This window comes from Phymastichus coffea, unplaced genomic scaffold, assembly GCF_024137745.1.
Source record: "Phymastichus coffea isolate CEN01 unplaced genomic scaffold, Cenicafe_Pcof_1.1 PCOF00152, whole genome shotgun sequence".
NCBI lineage: Eukaryota > Metazoa > Arthropoda > Insecta > Hymenoptera > Eulophidae > Phymastichus > Phymastichus coffea.
Window position 1 is genome coordinate 97,409 of NW_026706963.1, and position 22,289 is coordinate 119,697.

General features: G+C 38.9%; 1 protein-coding gene across 1 annotated transcript; it reads left to right on the forward strand.

Annotated features, from left to right (window-relative positions):
- Positions 1–372: 372 nt before the first annotated feature.
- LOC131672506 (uncharacterized) lies at positions 373–21,700 on the forward strand. The gene is made up of 5 exons (XM_058949768.1): positions 373–803; positions 881–1,210; positions 21,159–21,269; positions 21,351–21,506; positions 21,582–21,700. Exons 1-5 carry the CDS (start codon positions 597–599, stop codon positions 21,642–21,644), a joined length of 867 nt encoding a protein of 288 aa, XP_058805751.1. The 5' UTR covers positions 373–596; the 3' UTR covers positions 21,645–21,700.
- Positions 21,701–22,289: the final 589 nt, after the last annotated feature.

Here is a 22,289-nt window from a genome sequence, read left to right on the forward strand (position 1 = left end):
AGATTTGACTTTTTTTTGCTGCTTTCTTTACCGAAAACAATGAATTTATGACGAATTCACGAATTCACGCCACTTAAAGGAAACGATCGAAAATGAAAAAGTTGGAATAAATAAACGTTCAAAAGTGCAGCGCAGCTTCAATTTCAACCTGACATTCAACTCGACAAGTTAGAGTAAAACTGCGAGCGTAGTTCTCCCCTTACCGCGGCTCGATCGTAGATTCAGCGAGAGTTTAGTTTTTCCCCGATACGAATTTCGCAGTGGCTAGCAAGTCTATCTACCCACTTTGCATACGTAATAAAGTTGCGAATACCTTTCGACGGGGAGGGTTTAGTCGGCTCGCGACTGCCTAATCGAACGTTTCGCGGACTACCCACGCGACGCGAAATAATCCGACGCTATACTACTTGCGACATTATTGATAATGTCATGCTGACAGAGGTTTCATCGTCTCTTCGCACGATTGCTTTCATGACTGGCCTGAGTCTCGAGTAAATTGACCTCGATCGATAAAAACCTTAGCAGGAATTCACCTGTGCCATTGTGTGTAGTCTCGCGAAGTCCATTCGCGCGCGCGCGCGCGCGATCGCTCGTTTATGGATCCCATGAAATTCGAGAAAGATATCGATTGGGCGATGCGATCCACGCGCCTACTGCTGTCGCCGTTGGGCCTTTGGCCCACGAAATCCAAGGTTTATCGAAAGTTGGTGCGACCCGTCGCGCTCGCGTTATGCCTCTTCGCCATGCTCTTCGTGACGATTCCATTGTGTCTGTTCGTGATCTTGGTCGCGAAGGACTTGAAAGTACGAAGCTAATAATAAATAATCGATAAGTTAAAAAATAAGAAAAAGCCAAGGTACAATGCTCGTCGTGTTTACAGATACGCTTAAAGTTGATCGGCTCTCTGAGCTTCGGACTGATGAGCTTGTGTAAATACGCGGTGATGATTTACAAAGAGGGCACGATGGCCGAATGCATCTGCAGCATGTCGCTTGACTGGCGGGCGTTGCGAGACGCCGCCGAGTATAAAATCATGACGAGCAACGCGAAAACTGGCCGACTGCTCGTCGTTGCATGCGTGATTTTCGTGTACGGTGGCGGTATGCCTTGCGTGGCCGTGCTACCTCTCTTCGAGCGATCTACTCTACTTGTCAATGAGAGCCTCAGACCGCTCCCGTATCCCAGCTACTTTGTGCTTTTCGATCCGCAGGTAACAAAGTGATTTTTATCGTTGACTTGCAGGTACAAACCAAAAGCATCATACGTCGCACGTTTGTCGCGTATGATTCGCAAATGTCACGAATTTACGATGATTCGTTTGTGAATGAAATGCATTTTTTTGAACAATGCGCGCACGTAAAGACTTCAGACCTTCCTGTGTCTAATTCAAAGATATGCAAATTGATGGATAATCTTTTCTCTATAATTAGCATTTGTTTGAAAATAAATGACGATTTTCGTAACAGAAACAGTTGATATTTTCGCCGTGCAGTTTTGAAATGTTCTTTATTGTCTACTTTCGTCAAAGAAAAAAATTAAATCGGTAGCACAGTAATCATCGAAGTAGAAAATATCAATTAGGTTTGACGATAAATGTAAATGAAGGAATCACAACTTGTACTTTGCGAATTTCTTTCAAAACGCATGATCCACACAAATTGTACACTCGGACTGTGTGAAATTTCAAATAACTTTGAAATACAGAACATCACTCGCTTGTTTATTCTTAAAAGTTCACTCATTTGTCGTGCGATTCATGGTTCGAGGGCAATGAAATTGTTCAGTCAACTATTTTTTTAATAAAAAATGTATATCTATCGTTCACAGCAAAACCTAAGTGTGTAAAATTACACGCGCCATTGTGTTGCTCCCATTTAAATACCTTGTCGCCAATTTAGCACGGCTCCAGATGTTATCTTACACACTTGGTGTTCGGAGTATGCATTTCGTAAATCTATTGGATACAGCATCTTTAAAACTGTCATCCTCGGTAACGAACTTTAAAACGCACGGACAAGTGAATCAGATAACTAAAATATAACTTACCGCACAATTTCCACAGCGTTTACACATTATTCTCTTATTTTATTTATTTACTATTATCTTGTTATTTGAAAACCGCAGGTGAGGCCAATCTATGATTTTGTCTTTGCTCTCCATTGCATCTGTGGTTTTGTCAAGTATACGATAAGCTGTGGCGTCTACAGTATCACCATCCTTTGCATTATGCACATTTGCAGTCAGATTACTATTGCGCGCAACTTATTGGACAAACTTGTCGAGAATTTCGATTGCCAGTTACTTGGAGAAGCTGTCAGTCAGCATCAACGTTCGCTGAAGTAATTCACTTCTATCTAAACGTTCCAATTAAAATTGAAGTCTTGAAAGTATTTTATTTTCTGAAATTAAATGACAAAAAACAGCATTCTCTTTACGCAATCATGTCGTTCATATCTCATTAGAATTAATGTATTATAACAATGCGATATCGCAATTGATACGTGTAGATTAGATGATTGTGAAGTTTGCAACGTTCATCGTGAACGAAAAAATCGAAAATTTAAATATGAGGATTTGACTTCATATATTGCTATAAATATCAAACTAACAATATAAAATACTATAGTCAGTAGTTTATTCGATTCCCAACGCCTAAAAACCACCCTTAAGACAGTTTACACACGAGCAAAGGCGAAGCTGGCTTCTATAAATTTGTGTATTAAAAAACACCACAAAATTCAGCGCTTAAAAGAATTTTAAGAAGAAGAGAATAATACTCCCTACATGCGTAAAAAGTTTCCGGGGTCGGAACGCACCCTACTCACCCTGACACCCTTGCAAATCTTGGCATCCCATGCGCGCAAAGGCATAATCAGCGCGTTTTAATTTATTTATTCCCAAACACCCAAAAATAATTTTATCAAAAGTTTTTATCATAGAAAGCATACAATTATCTATCCATGAGCCAAGTTTCGTGGGTCGGAACGCACCCTGTACACTCTGACACCCTTGCAAAGCATGGTATCCCATGCCCGCAAAGGCAACAAAATAGCGCGTTTTAATTTATTTATTCTCAAACACCCAAAAATAATTTTATCAAAAGTATTTTATCATAGAAAGCATACAATTATCTATCCGTGAGCGAAGTTTCGTGCGTCGGAACGCATCCTGTACACTCTGACACCCTTGCAAAGCATGGCGTCTCATGCGCGCAAAGGTGAAATCAGCTCGATTTAATTTATTTTTTCCAAAACACCCAAAAAAAATTTTATCAAAATTATTTCATCATAGAAAGCATACAATTATCTATCCGTGAGCGAAGTTTCGTGCGTCGGAACGCACCCTACTCACCCTGACACCCTTGCAAATCTTGGCATCCCATGCGCGCAAAGGCAAAATCAGCGCGTTTTAATTTGATTTTTCCAAAACACCCAAAAATAATTTTATCAAAAGTATTTTATCATAGAAAGCATACAATGATCTATCCATGAGCCAAGTTTCGTGCGTCGGAACGCACCCTACTCACCCTGACACCCTTGCAAATCTTGGCATCCCATGCGCGCAAAGGCATAATCAGCTCGATTTAATTTATTTTTTCCAAAACACCCAAAAAAAATTTTATCAAAATTATTTCATCATAGAAAGCATACAATTATCAACCCGTGAGCAAAGTTTCGTGCGTCGGAACGCACCCTGTACACTCTGACACCCTTGCAAAGACTGGCGTCTCATGCGCGCAAAGGCAAAATCAGCGCGTTTTAATTTATTTATTCCCAAACACTCAAAAATAATTTTATCAAAAGTATTTTATCATAGAAAGCATACAATGATCTATCCATGAGCCAAGTTTCGTGCGTCGGAACGCAGCCTACTCACCCTGACACCCTTGCAAATCTTGGCATCCCATGCGCGCAAAGGCAAAATCAGCGCGTTTTAATTTGATTTTTCCAAAACACCCAAAAATAATTTTATCAAAATTATTTCATCATAGAAAGCATACAATTATCTACCCGTGAGCGAAGTTTCGTGCGTCGGAACGCACCCTGTACACTCTGACACCCTTGCAAAGACTGGCGTCTCATGCGCGCAAAGGCAAAATCAGCGCGTTTTAATTTGATTTTTCCAAAACACCCAAAAAAAATTTTATCAAAATTATTTCATCATAGAAAGCATACAATTATCTATCCGTGAGCGAAGTTTCGTGCGTCGGAACGCACCCTACTCACCCTGACACCCTTGCAAATCTTGGCATCCCATGCGCGCAAAGGCAAAATCAGCGCGTTTTAATTTGATTTTTCCAAAACACCCAAAAATAATTTTATCAAAATTATTTCATCATAGAAAGCATACAATTATCTACCCGTGAGCGAAGTTTCGTGCGTCGGAACGCACCCTGTACACTCTGACACCCTTGCAAAGACTGGCGTCTCATGCGCGCAAAGGCAAAATCAGCGCGTTTTAATTTGATTTTTCCAAAACACCCAAAAATAATTTTATCAAAATTATTTCATCATAGAAAGCATACAATTATCTATCCGTGAGCGATGTTTCGTGCGTCGGAACGCACCCTGTACACTCTGACACCCTTGCAAAGCATGGCGTCTCATGCGCGCAAAGGTGAAATCAGCTCGATTTAATTTATTTTTTCCAAAACACCCAAAAAAAATTTTATCAAAATTATTTCATCATAGAAAGCATACAATTATCTATCCGTGAGCGAAGTTTCGTGCGTCGGAACGCACCCTACTCACCCTGACACCCTTGCAAATCTTGGCATCCCATGCGCGCAAAGGCAAAATCAGCGCGTTTTAATTTATTTTTTCCAAAACACCCAAAAAAAATTTTATCAAAATTATTTCATCATAGAAAGCATACAATTATCAACCCGTGAGCGAAGTTTCGTGCGTCGGAACGCACCCTGTACACTCTGACACCCTTGCAAAGACTGGCGTCTCATGCGCGCAAAGGCAAAATCAGCGCGTTTTAATTTGATTTTTCCAAAACACCCAAAAATAATTTTATCAAAATTATTTCATCATAGAAAGCATACAATTATCTATCCGTGAGCGAAGTTTCGTGCGTCGGAACGCACCCTGTACACTCTGACACCCTTGCAAAGCATGGCGTCTCATGCGCGCAAAGGCAAAATCAGCGCGTTTTAATTTGATTTTTCCAAAACACCCAAAAATAATTTTATCAAAATTATTTCATCATAGAAAGCATACAATTATCTATCCGTGAGCGAAGTTTCGTGCGTCGGAACGCACCCTACTCACCCTGACATCCTTGCAAATCTTGGCATCCCATGCGCGCAAAGGCAAAATCAGCGCGTTTTAATTTGATTTTTCCAAAACACCCAAAAATAATTTTATCAAAATTATTTCATCATAGAAAGCATACAATTATCTATCCGTGAGCGAAGTTTCGTGCGTCGGAACGCACCCTACTCACCCTGACACCCTTGCAAATCTTGGCATCCCATGCGCGCAAAGGCAAAATCAGCGCGTTTTAATTTGATTTTTCCAAAACACCCAAAAATAATTTTATCAAAATTATTTCATCATAGAAAGCATACAATTATCTATCCGTGAGCGAAGTTTCGTGCGTCGGAACGCACCCTGTACACTCTGACACCCTTGCAAAGCATGGCGTCTCATGCGCGCAAAGGTGAAATCAGCTCGATTTAATTTATTTTTTCCAAAACACCCAAAAAAAATTTTATCAAAATTATTTCATCATAGAAAGCATACAATTATCTATCCGTGAGCGAAGTTTCGTGCGTCGGAACGCACCCTACTCACCCTGACACCCTTGCAAATCTTGGCATCCCATGCGCGCAAAGGCATAATCAGCTCGATTTAATTTATTTTTTCCAAAACACCCAAAAAAAATTTTATCAAAATTATTTCATCATAGAAAGCATACAATTATCAACCCGTGAGCAAAGTTTCGTGCGTCGGAACGCACCCTGTACACTCTGACACCCTTGCAAAGACTGGCGTCTCATGCGCGCAAAGGCAAAATCAGCGCGTTTTAATTTATTTATTCCCAAACACTCAAAAATAATTTTATCAAAAGTATTTTATCATAGAAAGCATACAATGATCTATCCATGAGCCAAGTTTCGTGCGTCGGAACGCAGCCTACTCACCCTGACACCCTTGCAAATCTTGGCATCCCATGCGCGCAAAGGCAAAATCAGCGCGTTTTAATTTGATTTTTCCAAAACACCCAAAAATAATTTTATCAAAATTATTTCATCATAGAAAGCATACAATTATCTACCCGTGAGCGAAGTTTCGTGCGTCGGAACGCACCCTGTACACTCTGACACCCTTGCAAAGACTGGCGTCTCATGCGCGCAAAGGCAAAATCAGCGCGTTTTAATTTGATTTTTCCAAAACACCCAAAAAAAATTTTATCAAAATTATTTCATCATAGAAAGCATACAATTATCTATCCGTGAGCGAAGTTTCGTGCGTCGGAACGCACCCTACTCACCCTGACACCCTTGCAAATCTTGGCATCCCATGCGCGCAAAGGCAAAATCAGCGCGTTTTAATTTGATTTTTCCAAAACACCCAAAAATAATTTTATCAAAATTATTTCATCATAGAAAGCATACAATTATCTACCCGTGAGCGAAGTTTCGTGCGTCGGAACGCACCCTGTACACTCTGACACCCTTGCAAAGACTGGCGTCTCATGCGCGCAAAGGCAAAATCAGCGCGTTTTAATTTGATTTTTCCAAAACACCCAAAAATAATTTTATCAAAATTATTTCATCATAGAAAGCATACAATTATCTATCCGTGAGCGATGTTTCGTGCGTCGGAACGCACCCTGTACACTCTGACACCCTTGCAAAGCATGGCGTCTCATGCGCGCAAAGGTGAAATCAGCTCGATTTAATTTATTTTTTCCAAAACACCCAAAAAAAATTTTATCAAAATTATTTCATCATAGAAAGCATACAATTATCTATCCGTGAGCGAAGTTTCGTGCGTCGGAACGCACCCTACTCACCCTGACACCCTTGCAAATCTTGGCATCCCATGCGCGCAAAGGCAAAATCAGCGCGTTTTAATTTATTTTTTCCAAAACACCCAAAAAAAATTTTATCAAAATTATTTCATCATAGAAAGCATACAATTATCAACCCGTGAGCGAAGTTTCGTGCGTCGGAACGCACCCTGTACACTCTGACACCCTTGCAAAGACTGGCGTCTCATGCGCGCAAAGGCAAAATCAGCGCGTTTTAATTTGATTTTTCCAAAACACCCAAAAATAATTTTATCAAAATTATTTCATCATAGAAAGCATACAATTATCTATCCGTGAGCGAAGTTTCGTGCGTCGGAACGCACCCTGTACACTCTGACACCCTTGCAAAGCATGGCGTCTCATGCGCGCAAAGGCAAAATCAGCGCGTTTTAATTTGATTTTTCCAAAACACCCAAAAATAATTTTATCAAAATTATTTCATCATAGAAAGCATACAATTATCTATCCGTGAGCGAAGTTTCGTGCGTCGGAACGCACCCTACTCACCCTGACATCCTTGCAAATCTTGGCATCCCATGCGCGCAAAGGCAAAATCAGCGCGTTTTAATTTGATTTTTCCAAAACACCCAAAAATAATTTTATCAAAATTATTTCATCATAGAAAGCATACAATTATCTATCCGTGAGCGAAGTTTCGTGCGTCGGAACGCACCCTACTCACCCTGACACCCTTGCAAATCTTGGCATCCCATGCGCGCAAAGGCAAAATCAGCGCGTTTTAATTTGATTTTTCCAAAACACCCAAAAATAATTTTATCAAAATTATTTCATCATAGAAAGCATACAATTATCTATCCGTGAGCGAAGTTTCGTGCGTCGGAACGCACCCTGTACACTCTGACACCCTTGCAAAGCATGGCGTCTCATGCGCGCAAAGGTGAAATCAGCTCGATTTAATTTATTTTTTCCAAAACACCCAAAAAAAATTTTATCAAAATTATTTCATCATAGAAAGCATACAATTATCTATCCGTGAGCGAAGTTTCGTGCGTCGGAACGCACCCTACTCACCCTGACACCCTTGCAAATCTTGGCATCCCATGCGCGCAAAGGCAAAATCAGCGCGTTTTAATTTATTTTTTCCAAAACACCCAAAAAAAATTTTATCAAAATTATTTCATCATAGAAAGCATACAATTATCAACCCGTGAGCGAAGTTTCGTGCGTCGGAACGCACCCTGTACACTCTGACACCCTTGCAAAGACTGGCGTCTCATGCGCGCAAAGGCAAAATCAGCGCGTTTTAATTTGATTTTTCCAAAACACCCAAAAATAATTTTATCAAAATTATTTCATCATAGAAAGCATACAATTATCTATCCGTGAGCGAAGTTTCGTGCGTCGGAACGCACCCTGTACACTCTGACACCCTTGCAAAGCATGGCGTCTCATGCGCGCAAAGGCAAAATCAGCGCGTTTTAATTTGATTTTTCCAAAACACCCAAAAATAATTTTATCAAAATTATTTCATCATAGAAAGCATACAATTATCTATCCGTGAGCGAAGTTTCGTGCGTCGGAACGCACCCTACTCACCCTGACATCCTTGCAAATCTTGGCATCCCATGCGCGCAAAGGCAAAATCAGCGCGTTTTAATTTGATTTTTCCAAAACACCCAAAAATAATTTTATCAAAATTATTTCATCATAGAAAGCATACAATTATCTATCCGTGAGCGAAGTTTCGTGCGTCGGAACGCACCCTACTCACCCTGACACCCTTGCAAATCTTGGCATCCCATGCGCGCAAAGGCAAAATCAGCGCGTTTTAATTTATTTTTTCCAAAACACCCAAAAAAAATTTTATCAAAATTATTTCATCATAGAAAGCATACAATTATCAACCCGTGAGCGAAGTTTCGTGCGTCGGAACGCACCCTGTACACTCTGACACCCTTGCAAAGACTGGCGTCTCATGCGCGCAAAGGCAAAATCAGCGCGTTTTAATTTGATTTTTCCAAAACACCCAAAAATAATTTTATCAAAATTATTTCATCATAGAAAGCATACAATTATCAACCCGTGAGCAAAGTTTCGTGCGTCGGAACGCACCCTGTACACTCTGACACCCTTGCAAAGACTGGCGTCTCATGCGCGCAAAGGCAAAATCAGCGCGTTTTAATTTATTTATTCCCAAACACTCAAAAATAATTTTATCAAAAGTATTTTATCATAGAAAGCATACAATGATCTATCCATGAGCCAAGTTTCGTGCGTCGGAACGCAGCCTACTCACCCTGACACCCTTGCAAATCTTGGCATCCCATGCGCGCAAAGGCATAATCAGCTCGATTTAATTTATTTTTTCCAAAACACCCAAAAAAAATTTTATCAAAATTATTTCATCATAGAAAGCATACAATTATCAACCCGTGAGCGAAGTTTCGTGCGTCGGAACGCACCCTGTACACTCTGACACCCTTGCAAAGACTGGCGTCTCATGCGCGCAAAGGCAAAATCAGCGCGTTTTAATTTGATTTTTCCAAAACACCCAAAAATAATTTTATCAAAATTATTTCATCATAGAAAGCATACAATTATCTACCCGTGAGCGAAGTTTCGTGCGTCGGAACGCACCCTGTACACTCTGACACCCTTGCAAAGACTGGCGTCTCATGCGCGCAAAGGCAAAATCAGCGCGTTTTAATTTGATTTTTCCAAAACACCCAAAAAAAATTTTATCAAAATTATTTCATCATAGAAAGCATACAATTATCTATCCGTGAGCGAAGTTTCGTGCGTCGGAACGCACCCTACTCACCCTGACACCCTTGCAAATCTTGGCATCCCATGCGCGCAAAGGCAAAATCAGCGCGTTTTAATTTGATTTTTCCAAAACACCCAAAAATAATTTTATCAAAATTATTTCATCATAGAAAGCATACAATTATCTACCCGTGAGCGAAGTTTCGTGCGTCGGAACGCACCCTGTACACTCTGACACCCTTGCAAAGACTGGCGTCTCATGCGCGCAAAGGCAAAATCAGCGCGTTTTAATTTGATTTTTCCAAAACACCCAAAAATAATTTTATCAAAATTATTTCATCATAGAAAGCATACAATTATCTATCCGTGAGCGATGTTTCGTGCGTCGGAACGCACCCTGTACACTCTGACACCCTTGCAAAGCATGGCGTCTCATGCGCGCAAAGGTGAAATCAGCTCGATTTAATTTATTTTTTCCAAAACACCCAAAAAAAATTTTATCAAAATTATTTCATCATAGAAAGCATACAATTATCTATCCGTGAGCGAAGTTTCGTGCGTCGGAACGCACCCTACTCACCCTGACACCCTTGCAAATCTTGGCATCCCATGCGCGCAAAGGCAAAATCAGCGCGTTTTAATTTATTTTTTCCAAAACACCCAAAAAAAATTTTATCAAAATTATTTCATCATAGAAAGCATACAATTATCAACCCGTGAGCGAAGTTTCGTGCGTCGGAACGCACCCTGTACACTCTGACACCCTTGCAAAGACTGGCGTCTCATGCGCGCAAAGGCAAAATCAGCGCGTTTTAATTTGATTTTTCCAAAACACCCAAAAATAATTTTATCAAAATTATTTCATCATAGAAAGCATACAATTATCTATCCGTGAGCGAAGTTTCGTGCGTCGGAACGCACCCTGTACACTCTGACACCCTTGCAAAGCATGGCGTCTCATGCGCGCAAAGGCAAAATCAGCGCGTTTTAATTTGATTTTTCCAAAACACCCAAAAATAATTTTATCAAAATTATTTCATCATAGAAAGCATACAATTATCTATCCGTGAGCGAAGTTTCGTGCGTCGGAACGCACCCTACTCACCCTGACATCCTTGCAAATCTTGGCATCCCATGCGCGCAAAGGCAAAATCAGCGCGTTTTAATTTGATTTTTCCAAAACACCCAAAAATAATTTTATCAAAATTATTTCATCATAGAAAGCATACAATTATCTATCCGTGAGCGAAGTTTCGTGCGTCGGAACGCACCCTACTCACCCTGACACCCTTGCAAATCTTGGCATCCCATGCGCGCAAAGGCAAAATCAGCGCGTTTTAATTTGATTTTTCCAAAACACCCAAAAATAATTTTATCAAAATTATTTCATCATAGAAAGCATACAATTATCTATCCGTGAGCGAAGTTTCGTGCGTCGGAACGCACCCTGTACACTCTGACACCCTTGCAAAGCATGGCGTCTCATGCGCGCAAAGGTGAAATCAGCTCGATTTAATTTATTTTTTCCAAAACACCCAAAAAAAATTTTATCAAAATTATTTCATCATAGAAAGCATACAATTATCTATCCGTGAGCGAAGTTTCGTGCGTCGGAACGCACCCTACTCACCCTGACACCCTTGCAAATCTTGGCATCCCATGCGCGCAAAGGCAAAATCAGCGCGTTTTAATTTATTTTTTCCAAAACACCCAAAAAAAATTTTATCAAAATTATTTCATCATAGAAAGCATACAATTATCAACCCGTGAGCGAAGTTTCGTGCGTCGGAACGCACCCTGTACACTCTGACACCCTTGCAAAGACTGGCGTCTCATGCGCGCAAAGGCAAAATCAGCGCGTTTTAATTTGATTTTTCCAAAACACCCAAAAATAATTTTATCAAAATTATTTCATCATAGAAAGCATACAATTATCTATCCGTGAGCGAAGTTTCGTGCGTCGGAACGCACCCTGTACACTCTGACACCCTTGCAAAGCATGGCGTCTCATGCGCGCAAAGGCAAAATCAGCGCGTTTTAATTTGATTTTTCCAAAACACCCAAAAATAATTTTATCAAAATTATTTCATCATAGAAAGCATACAATTATCTATCCGTGAGCGAAGTTTCGTGCGTCGGAACGCACCCTACTCACCCTGACATCCTTGCAAATCTTGGCATCCCATGCGCGCAAAGGCAAAATCAGCGCGTTTTAATTTGATTTTTCCAAAACACCCAAAAATAATTTTATCAAAATTATTTCATCATAGAAAGCATACAATTATCTATCCGTGAGCGAAGTTTCGTGCGTCGGAACGCACCCTACTCACCCTGACACCCTTGCAAATCTTGGCATCCCATGCGCGCAAAGGCAAAATCAGCGCGTTTTAATTTATTTTTTCCAAAACACCCAAAAAAAATTTTATCAAAATTATTTCATCATAGAAAGCATACAATTATCAACCCGTGAGCGAAGTTTCGTGCGTCGGAACGCACCCTGTACACTCTGACACCCTTGCAAAGACTGGCGTCTCATGCGCGCAAAGGCAAAATCAGCGCGTTTTAATTTGATTTTTCCAAAACACCCAAAAATAATTTTATCAAAATTATTTCATCATAGAAAGCATACAATTATCTATCCGTGAGCGAAGTTTCGTGCGTCGGAACGCATCCTGTACACTCTGACACCCTTGCAAAGCATGGCGTCTCATGCGCGCAAAGGTGAAATCAGCTCGATTTAATTTATTTTTTCCAAAACACCCAAAAAAAATTTTATCAAAATTATTTCATCATAGAAAGCATACAATTATCTATCCGTGAGCGAAGTTTCGTGCGTCGGAACGCACCCTACTCACCCTGACACCCTTGCAAATCTTGGCATCCCATGCGCGCAAAGGCAAAATCAGCGCGTTTTAATTTGATTTTTCCAAAACACCCAAAAATAATTTTATCAAAAGTATTTTATCATAGAAAGCATACAATGATCTATCCATGAGCCAAGTTTCGTGCGTCGGAACGCACCCTACTCACCCTGACACCCTTGCAAATCTTGGCATCCCATGCGCGCAAAGGCATAATCAGCTCGATTTAATTTATTTTTTCCAAAACACCCAAAAAAAATTTTATCAAAATTATTTCATCATAGAAAGCATACAATTATCAACCCGTGAGCAAAGTTTCGTGCGTCGGAACGCACCCTGTACACTCTGACACCCTTGCAAAGACTGGCGTCTCATGCGCGCAAAGGCAAAATCAGCGCGTTTTAATTTATTTATTCCCAAACACTCAAAAATAATTTTATCAAAAGTATTTTATCATAGAAAGCATACAATGATCTATCCATGAGCCAAGTTTCGTGCGTCGGAACGCAGCCTACTCACCCTGACACCCTTGCAAATCTTGGCATCCCATGCGCGCAAAGGCATAATCAGCTCGATTTAATTTATTTTTTCCAAAACACCCAAAAAAAATTTTATCAAAATTATTTCATCATAGAAAGCATACAATTATCAACCCGTGAGCGAAGTTTCGTGCGTCGGAACGCACCCTGTACACTCTGACACCCTTGCAAAGACTGGCGTCTCATGCGCGCAAAGGCAAAATCAGCGCGTTTTAATTTGATTTTTCCAAAACACCCAAAAATAATTTTATCAAAATTATTTCATCATAGAAAGCATACAATTATCTACCCGTGAGCGAAGTTTCGTGCGTCGGAACGCACCCTGTACACTCTGACACCCTTGCAAAGACTGGCGTCTCATGCGCGCAAAGGCAAAATCAGCGCGTTTTAATTTGATTTTTCCAAAACACCCAAAAAAAATTTTATCAAAATTATTTCATCATAGAAAGCATACAATTATCTATCCGTGAGCGAAGTTTCGTGCGTCGGAACGCACCCTACTCACCCTGACACCCTTGCAAATCTTGGCATCCCATGCGCGCAAAGGCAAAATCAGCGCGTTTTAATTTGATTTTTCCAAAACACCCAAAAATAATTTTATCAAAATTATTTCATCATAGAAAGCATACAATTATCTACCCGTGAGCGAAGTTTCGTGCGTCGGAACGCACCCTGTACACTCTGACACCCTTGCAAAGACTGGCGTCTCATGCGCGCAAAGGCAAAATCAGCGCGTTTTAATTTGATTTTTCCAAAACACCCAAAAATAATTTTATCAAAATTATTTCATCATAGAAAGCATACAATTATCTATCCGTGAGCGATGTTTCGTGCGTCGGAACGCACCCTGTACACTCTGACACCCTTGCAAAGCATGGCGTCTCATGCGCGCAAAGGTGAAATCAGCTCGATTTAATTTATTTTTTCCAAAACACCCAAAAAAAATTTTATCAAAATTATTTCATCATAGAAAGCATACAATTATCTATCCGTGAGCGAAGTTTCGTGCGTCGGAACGCACCCTACTCACCCTGACACCCTTGCAAATCTTGGCATCCCATGCGCGCAAAGGCAAAATCAGCGCGTTTTAATTTATTTTTTCCAAAACACCCAAAAAAAATTTTATCAAAATTATTTCATCATAGAAAGCATACAATTATCAACCCGTGAGCGAAGTTTCGTGCGTCGGAACGCACCCTGTACACTCTGACACCCTTGCAAAGACTGGCGTCTCATGCGCGCAAAGGCAAAATCAGCGCGTTTTAATTTGATTTTTCCAAAACACCCAAAAATAATTTTATCAAAATTATTTCATCATAGAAAGCATACAATTATCTATCCGTGAGCGAAGTTTCGTGCGTCGGAACGCACCCTGTACACTCTGACACCCTTGCAAAGCATGGCGTCTCATGCGCGCAAAGGCAAAATCAGCGCGTTTTAATTTGATTTTTCCAAAACACCCAAAAATAATTTTATCAAAATTATTTCATCATAGAAAGCATACAATTATCTATCCGTGAGCGAAGTTTCGTGCGTCGGAACGCACCCTACTCACCCTGACACCCTTGCAAATCTTGGCATCCCATGCGCGCAAAGGCAAAATCAGCGCGTTTTAATTTGATTTTTCCAAAACACCCAAAAATAATTTTATCAAAATTATTTCATCATAGAAAGCATACAATTATCTATCCGTGAGCGAAGTTTCGTGCGTCGGAACGCACCCTGTACACTCTGACACCCTTGCAAAGCATGGCGTCTCATGCGCGCAAAGGTGAAATCAGCTCGATTTAATTTATTTTTTCCAAAACACCCAAAAAAAATTTTATCAAAATTATTTCATCATAGAAAGCATACAATTATCTATCCGTGAGCGAAGTTTCGTGCGTCGGAACGCACCCTACTCACCCTGACACCCTTGCAAATCTTGGCATCCCATGCGCGCAAAGGCAAAATCAGCGCGTTTTAATTTATTTTTTCCAAAACACCCAAAAAAAATTTTATCAAAATTATTTCATCATAGAAAGCATACAATTATCAACCCGTGAGCGAAGTTTCGTGCGTCGGAACGCACCCTGTACACTCTGACACCCTTGCAAAGACTGGCGTCTCATGCGCGCAAAGGCAAAATCAGCGCGTTTTAATTTGATTTTTCCAAAACACCCAAAAATAATTTTATCAAAATTATTTCATCATAGAAAGCATACAATTATCTATCCGTGAGCGAAGTTTCGTGCGTCGGAACGCACCCTGTACACTCTGACACCCTTGCAAAGCATGGCGTCTCATGCGCGCAAAGGCAAAATCAGCGCGTTTTAATTTGATTTTTCCAAAACACCCAAAAATAATTTTATCAAAATTATTTCATCATAGAAAGCATACAATTATCTATCCGTGAGCGAAGTTTCGTGCGTCGGAACGCACCCTACTCACCCTGACATCCTTGCAAATCTTGGCATCCCATGCGCGCAAAGGCAAAATCAGCGCGTTTTAATTTGATTTTTCCAAAACACCCAAAAATAATTTTATCAAAATTATTTCATCATAGAAAGCATACAATTATCTATCCGTGAGCGAAGTTTCGTGCGTCGGAACGCACCCTACTCACCCTGACACCCTTGCAAATCTTGGCATCCCATGCGCGCAAAGGCAAAATCAGCGCGTTTTAATTTATTTTTTCCAAAACACCCAAAAAAAATTTTATCAAAATTATTTCATCATAGAAAGCATACAATTATCAACCCGTGAGCGAAGTTTCGTGCGTCGGAACGCACCCTGTACACTCTGACACCCTTGCAAAGACTGGCGTCTCATGCGCGCAAAGGCAAAATCAGCGCGTTTTAATTTGATTTTTCCAAAACACCCAAAAATAATTTTATCAAAATTATTTCATCATAGAAAGCATACAATTATCTATCCGTGAGCGAAGTTTCGTGCGTCGGAACGCACCCTGTACACTCTGACACCCTTGCAAAGACTGGCGTCTCATGCGCGCAAAGGCAAAATCAGCGCGTTTTAATTTGATTTTTCCAAAACACCCAAAAATAATTTTATCAAAATTATTTCATCATAGAAAGCATACAATTATCTATCCGTGAGCGAAGTTTCGTGCGTCGGAACGCACCCTACTCACCCTGACATCCTTGCAAATCTTGGCATCCCATGCGCGCAAAGGCAAAATCAGCGCGTTTTAATTTGATTTTTCCAAAACACCCAAAAATAATTTTATCAAAATTATTTCATCATAGAAAGCATACAATTATCTATCCGTGAGCGAAGTTTCGTGCGTCGGAACGCACCCTACTCACCCTGACACCCTTGCAAATCTTGGCATCCCATGCGCGCAAAGGCAAAATCAGCGCGTTTTAATTTGATTTTTCCAAAACACCCAAAAATAATTTTATCAAAATTATTTCATCATAGAAAGCATACAATTATCTATCCGTGAGCGAAGTTTCGTGCGTCGGAACGCACCCTGTACACTCTGACACCCTTGCAAAGCATGGCGTCTCATGCGCGCAAAGGTGAAATCAGCTCGATTTAATTTATTTTTTCCAAAACACCCAAAAATGAAGGACTCAAAAGCATTTTATCATGGAGAGGATACAACTAGCTATCCGTGAGCGAAGTTTCATGCGTCGGAACGCACCCCGTACACTCTGACACCCTTGCAAAGCATGGCGTCTCATGCGCGCAAAGGTGAAATCAGCCTTGTTTTAACCTCCGAGTGTATCTGTGACGTACACAAAGTCAGTCAGTTCGGTACTTTATTACTCGAAACATAGACATGGGATATGCTGTAATATAGAATTTTAAGCTGAGATGAATAAAAATATTGGTTAAAGTTATTAAATAATATAAAATAATTCAAAGAAAAGTAAAAATTAAAAAAATTATCGCATCTTGTTCGATAACTTTATTTCTAAATTAATAACAATTTTTTCAAGCAGTTTTTTCATACAACATGAAAATGACAACTAAGTAGTTTTTAATACTGCAATAGTTTGAATCTTTGCGAGGTAATGTTGTTCTTGTTTGATTTGTCACGCAAATTAAGGCAATTAAGTTTTTTAAAAAGAGCAACTCCCTTTCTCTCTCTCTCTCTATCTATCTATCTATCTTTCTTTCTAATGTGTCGCTGAGATTTGATTTACAGAATGTTATATGTATTAATCTGTATCAAGTATAGTTTGATGAAATGTTTGGGATTTCGTGCCGCCTAAACTGTAGTAGTAATGTGACCTATACAAATCATAACATTGGCCGCCGTCGCGTATCTTATATTTCTCGATTTTCGTGGAGTGATCAGCCGGTTGGAATCCTTTTATAGGCCAACCAATGAAGCCAAAAATGAAGTATTTTGTGACATTAATACTAACAGCAAACCGATTATGCAAATTTGTTTATTACTATGGGTAGATGAAAACGTATATGTTTCCAACTCGCAACTTTCATTTAATAACTTTTTACAGCCGTTTGAAATTTGCAAAAACATGTTTTTCACGTATAAAACCAAAACTATTGAAGTTAGGTATGTACCTCAATGGAATAAGTTATAGATAATAGAATTATCTATAAAATGAGCTATCGCTCATCTCAATCGAATAATTAATAATCAATATAATTACAAAAAACATCAAAAATGATCAATAAAGGTTACATTTCAAAAATTCATATCTCCACATAGAATGATGTTGAAAGAATTAGCTTATGATATTTTGTAGATTGCATTGTCTTCTTCATGTATGCTAAATCTGAGCTATATATAGTTATTACTTTCGGCACTATAGTCATGAGAATCAAACCTTTTTTTTATTTAGTACATCTTGCATAATTCCCTGTGGCTCAGCCGTTAGAGTTATACATTATTTGAAAAAAGTTTTTTAAATCTCAATCATCAAACTACAACTTTGTCATTTGGACTTTTGCTCTAAAATCAGTTTAAAAGGGTGAAATTTGTCGTTGAATATCGGGCAAAATGTGCCCGAGCGTGAAAGAAAGCGAGCGGCGGGAGATACAGATCCCGCGGAGGGGAAGTATATATAGTAATAGAAAAGCCAGGCGCTCGGCGTTTGACTGTAATATTACTTATTTTGATATTATTTACGCTATTTTACTGAAATTTTTTTTCGTTTTCAAGTTAATTAAGTACGCATTCGATATTTGTTAAATAAATAATACGAAACATATCAATATATGTGTATATTTTATTATAATGTAGGCAAATAGTAATTTATATTTATTTTTAATACATTTATCATTTAAGTATAATGAAACAAATTAAAATTTATTGTAAATAACATTATAAATATAATTATTATAAATAATATCTCCAACTGTTAATTAAATTTCAGTAAAATATACATATATCAAAATAAGTAATAATACAGTCAACAACCGAGCGCCTGGCTTTTCTATTACTATATATACTTTACCTCCGCGGGATCTGTATCTCCCACCGCTCGCTTTCTTTCACGCTCGGGCACATTTTGCCCGATATTCAACGACAAATTTCACCCTTTTAAACTGATTTTAGAGCAAAAGTCCAAATGACAAAGTTGTAGTTTGATGATTGAGATTTAAAAAACTTTTTTCAAATAATGTATAACTCTAACGGCTGAGCCACAGGGCATTATGCAAGATGTACTAAATCAAAAAAAGGTTTGATTCTCATGACTATAGTGCCGAAAGTAATAACTATATATAGCTCAGATTTAGTATACATGAAGAAGACAATGCAATCTACAAAATATCATAAGCTAATTCTTTCAACATCATTCTATGTGGAGATATGAATTTTTGAAATGTAACCTTTATTGATCATTTTTGATGTTTTTTGTAATTATATTGATTATTAATTATTCGATTGAGATGAGCGATAGCTCATTTTATAGATAATTCTATTATCTATAACTTATTCCATTGAGGTACATACCTAACTTCAATAGTTTTGGTTTTATACGTGAAAAACATGTTTTTGCAAATTTCAAACGGCTGTAAAAAGTTATTAAATGAAAGTTGCGAGTTGGAAACATATACGTTTTCATCTACCCATAGTAATAAACAAATTTGCATAATCGGTTTGCTGTTAGTATTAATGTCACAAAATACTTCATTTTTGGCTTCATTGGTTGGCCTATAAAAGGATTCCAACCGGCTGATCACTCCACGAAAATCGAGAAATATAAGATACGCGACGGCGGCCAATGTTATGATTTGTATAGGTCACATTACTACTACAGTTTAGGCGGCACGAAATCCCAAACATTTCATCAAACTATACTTGATACAGATTAATACATATAACATTCTGTAAATCAAATCTCAGCGACACATTAGAAAGAAAGATAGATAGATAGATAGAGAGAGAGAGAGAAAGGGAGTTGCTCTTTTTAAAAAACTTAATTGCCTTAATTTGCGTGACAAATCAAACAAGAACAACATTACCTCGCAAAGATTCAAACTATTGCAGTATTAAAAACTACTTAGTTGTCATTTTCATGTTGTATGAAAAAACTGCTTGAAAAAATTGTTATTAATTTAGAAATAAAGTTATCGAACAAGATGCGATAATTTTTTTAATTTTTACTTTTTTTTGAATTATTTTATATTATTTAATAACTTTAACCAATATTTTTATTCATCTCAGCTTAAAATTCTATATTACAGCATATCCCATGTCTATGTTTCGAGTAATAAAGTACCGAACTGATTGACTTTGTGTACGTCACAGATACACTCGGAGGTTAAAACAAGACTGATTTCACCTTTGCGCGCATGAGACGCCATGCTTTGCAAGGGTGTCAGAGTGTACGGGGTGCGTTCCGACGCATGAAACTTCGCTCACGGATAGCTAGTTGTATCCTCTCCATGGTAAAATGCTTTCGAGTCCTTCGTTTTTGGGTGTTTTGGAAAAAATAAATTAAAACGCGCTGATTTTACCTTAGCGCGCATGAGACGCCATGATTATGCTTTGCAAGGGTGTCAGAGTGTACAGGGTGCGTTCCGACGCACGAAACTTCGCTCACGGATAGATAATTGTCTGCTTTCTATGATGAAATAATTTTGATAAAATTATTTTTGGGTGTTTGAGAATAAATAAATTAAAACGCGCTATTTTCGCCTTTGCGCGCATGAGACGCCAGTCTTTGCAAGGGTGTCAGAGTGTACAGGGTGCGTTCCGACGCACGAAACTTCGCTCACGGGTTGATAATTGTATGCTTTCTATGACGAAATAATTTTGATAAAATTATTTTTGGGTGTTTTGGAAAAATCAAATTAAAACGCGCTGATTTGCCTTTGCGCGCATGAGACGCCAGTCTTTGCAAGGGTGTCAGAGTGTACAGGGTGCGTTCCGACGCACGAAACTTCGCTCATGGATAGATAATTGTATGCTTTCTATGATAAAATACTTTTGATAAAATTATTTTTGGGTGTTTGGGAATAAATAAATTAAAACGCGTTGATTATGCCTTTGCGCGCATGGGATGCCAAGATTTGCAAGGGTGTCAGGGTGAGTAGGGTGCGTTCCGACCCCGGAAACTTTTTACGCATGTAGGGAGTATTTTTCTCTCCTTCATAAAATGTTTTTAAGCGCTGAATTTGGTGGTGTTTTTTAATACACAAATTTATAGAAGCCTAATAAATAAACTGTCTTAAGGGTGGTTTTTAGGCGTTGGGAATCGAATAAACTACTGACTATAGTATTTTATATTGTTAGTTTGATATTTATAGCAATATATGGAGTCAAATCCTCATATTTAAATTTTCGATTTTTTCGTTCACGATGAACGTTGCAAACTTCACAATCATTAGATTAGCTTCGAAACTGGAAGAGATTTTCAACGTGATATGCCTTTTCGAAGTATTCGGAAGCTCGTGCATCGTCTGCTTTTTCGGCTATTATTTAATAACGGTACGGGCGCATGAATCTGAGAATGACCTGCTTGTGTCAGTCGATACAAACGCTGATTGTAAAATATCGCCTCAGGATTACGAAAACAGAGAGACAGTCGCTTCGATAACGTACTCGCTCCTTTTGGTTTCGTGTGTACTCAACATTTTCATGCTGTGCTACGTCGGCGAAATTTTAACTGAGCAGGTAATCGTCGACCTCTCGTCGGAGAATTACGAGCGCGTTGCCGGCTTTGATTGTGTCGGTTTTTTGTGTCTTTTTTTTCAGTGCGAGAGTATAGGATATGCGGCGTACGTGACAGACTGGTACCGGCTCCCGCGGAGGCAGGCGAAGAATCTAGTTCTATTGATTGCCACAACGCAATGCCCAGTATACCTGACGGCGGGAAAGATGTTTAACCTTTCGATACTGAGCTTTTCCAATGTGAGTCTGGGATGTTTTTTTTTCTCTGCTTCGTCCGAGAACGACGAATTTTTGAAAAATCAATTACATTTTTAGCTCATCAAAGCGGCAGCAAGTTATCTTGAAATTTTAAGAACCGTAATCACTGTTCTAATTTAACGGATCGACAGATTCAGTCAAATTTGTGGATTTAATCGATTCATTAGACTTAATTTGTGCAACGTTTGATTTTATAATTGACACATATATCAAGTGAAGAAAAAAAATGGTCTTTCTGGTGTTCCTTGCGAATTCTTTTTTCAAACCTTTTGGTCGAATTCGTTATGCTATTATATACATTATAATAATCTTGCTACATCGTTATGTGGCTTATCATGCGATTTATTGTATTAATGAAAATCTTGAGCGAATCGACTGCGACGTCATGCGATATCTAGAAAGCCCTTGTATATCTTTAGTTCAGAATCATAACATTTCCGTTAAATTATTTTTCGTCGGAGTCCTTAGAACTCAGGTCACCCTAGAACGTCGTAAATTATTTAAATACGACGGAGAAATTGAGTTGGCAACATGTCACGGGCTGCCCCGTTTCACCAACGATGGTCGTTAATATAAAGCTCAATGCCGAGGAAGGTACCGGAAAATTTGTAGTTTACAAAATAAATAGTTATAGTGCAGCGCAGTTATAGAATAGTGCAATTATAAAACCGTCTTAGACAGATCAGAAAATTTCTGTGACAAAAGGAAACAGTCAATCAGAAAACCCAATGTTGCATTCGAGGATGCCATGGAAAATTTAGTGTA

Excerpts from the sequence above, each read along its gene's own strand:
- LOC131672506 (XM_058949768.1), top strand. The coding sequence starts at position 597 with ATGGATCCCATGAAATTCGAGAAAGATATCGATTGGGCGATGCGATCC. Across the intron at positions 804-880 it reads TGGTCGCGAAGGACTTGAAA|ATACGCTTAAAGTTGATCGG; the intron begins GTACGAAGCTAA and ends TCGTGTTTACAG. Across the intron at positions 1,211-21,158 it reads TTGTGCTTTTCGATCCGCAG|GATTACGAAAACAGAGAGAC; the intron begins GTAACAAAGTGA and ends ATATCGCCTCAG.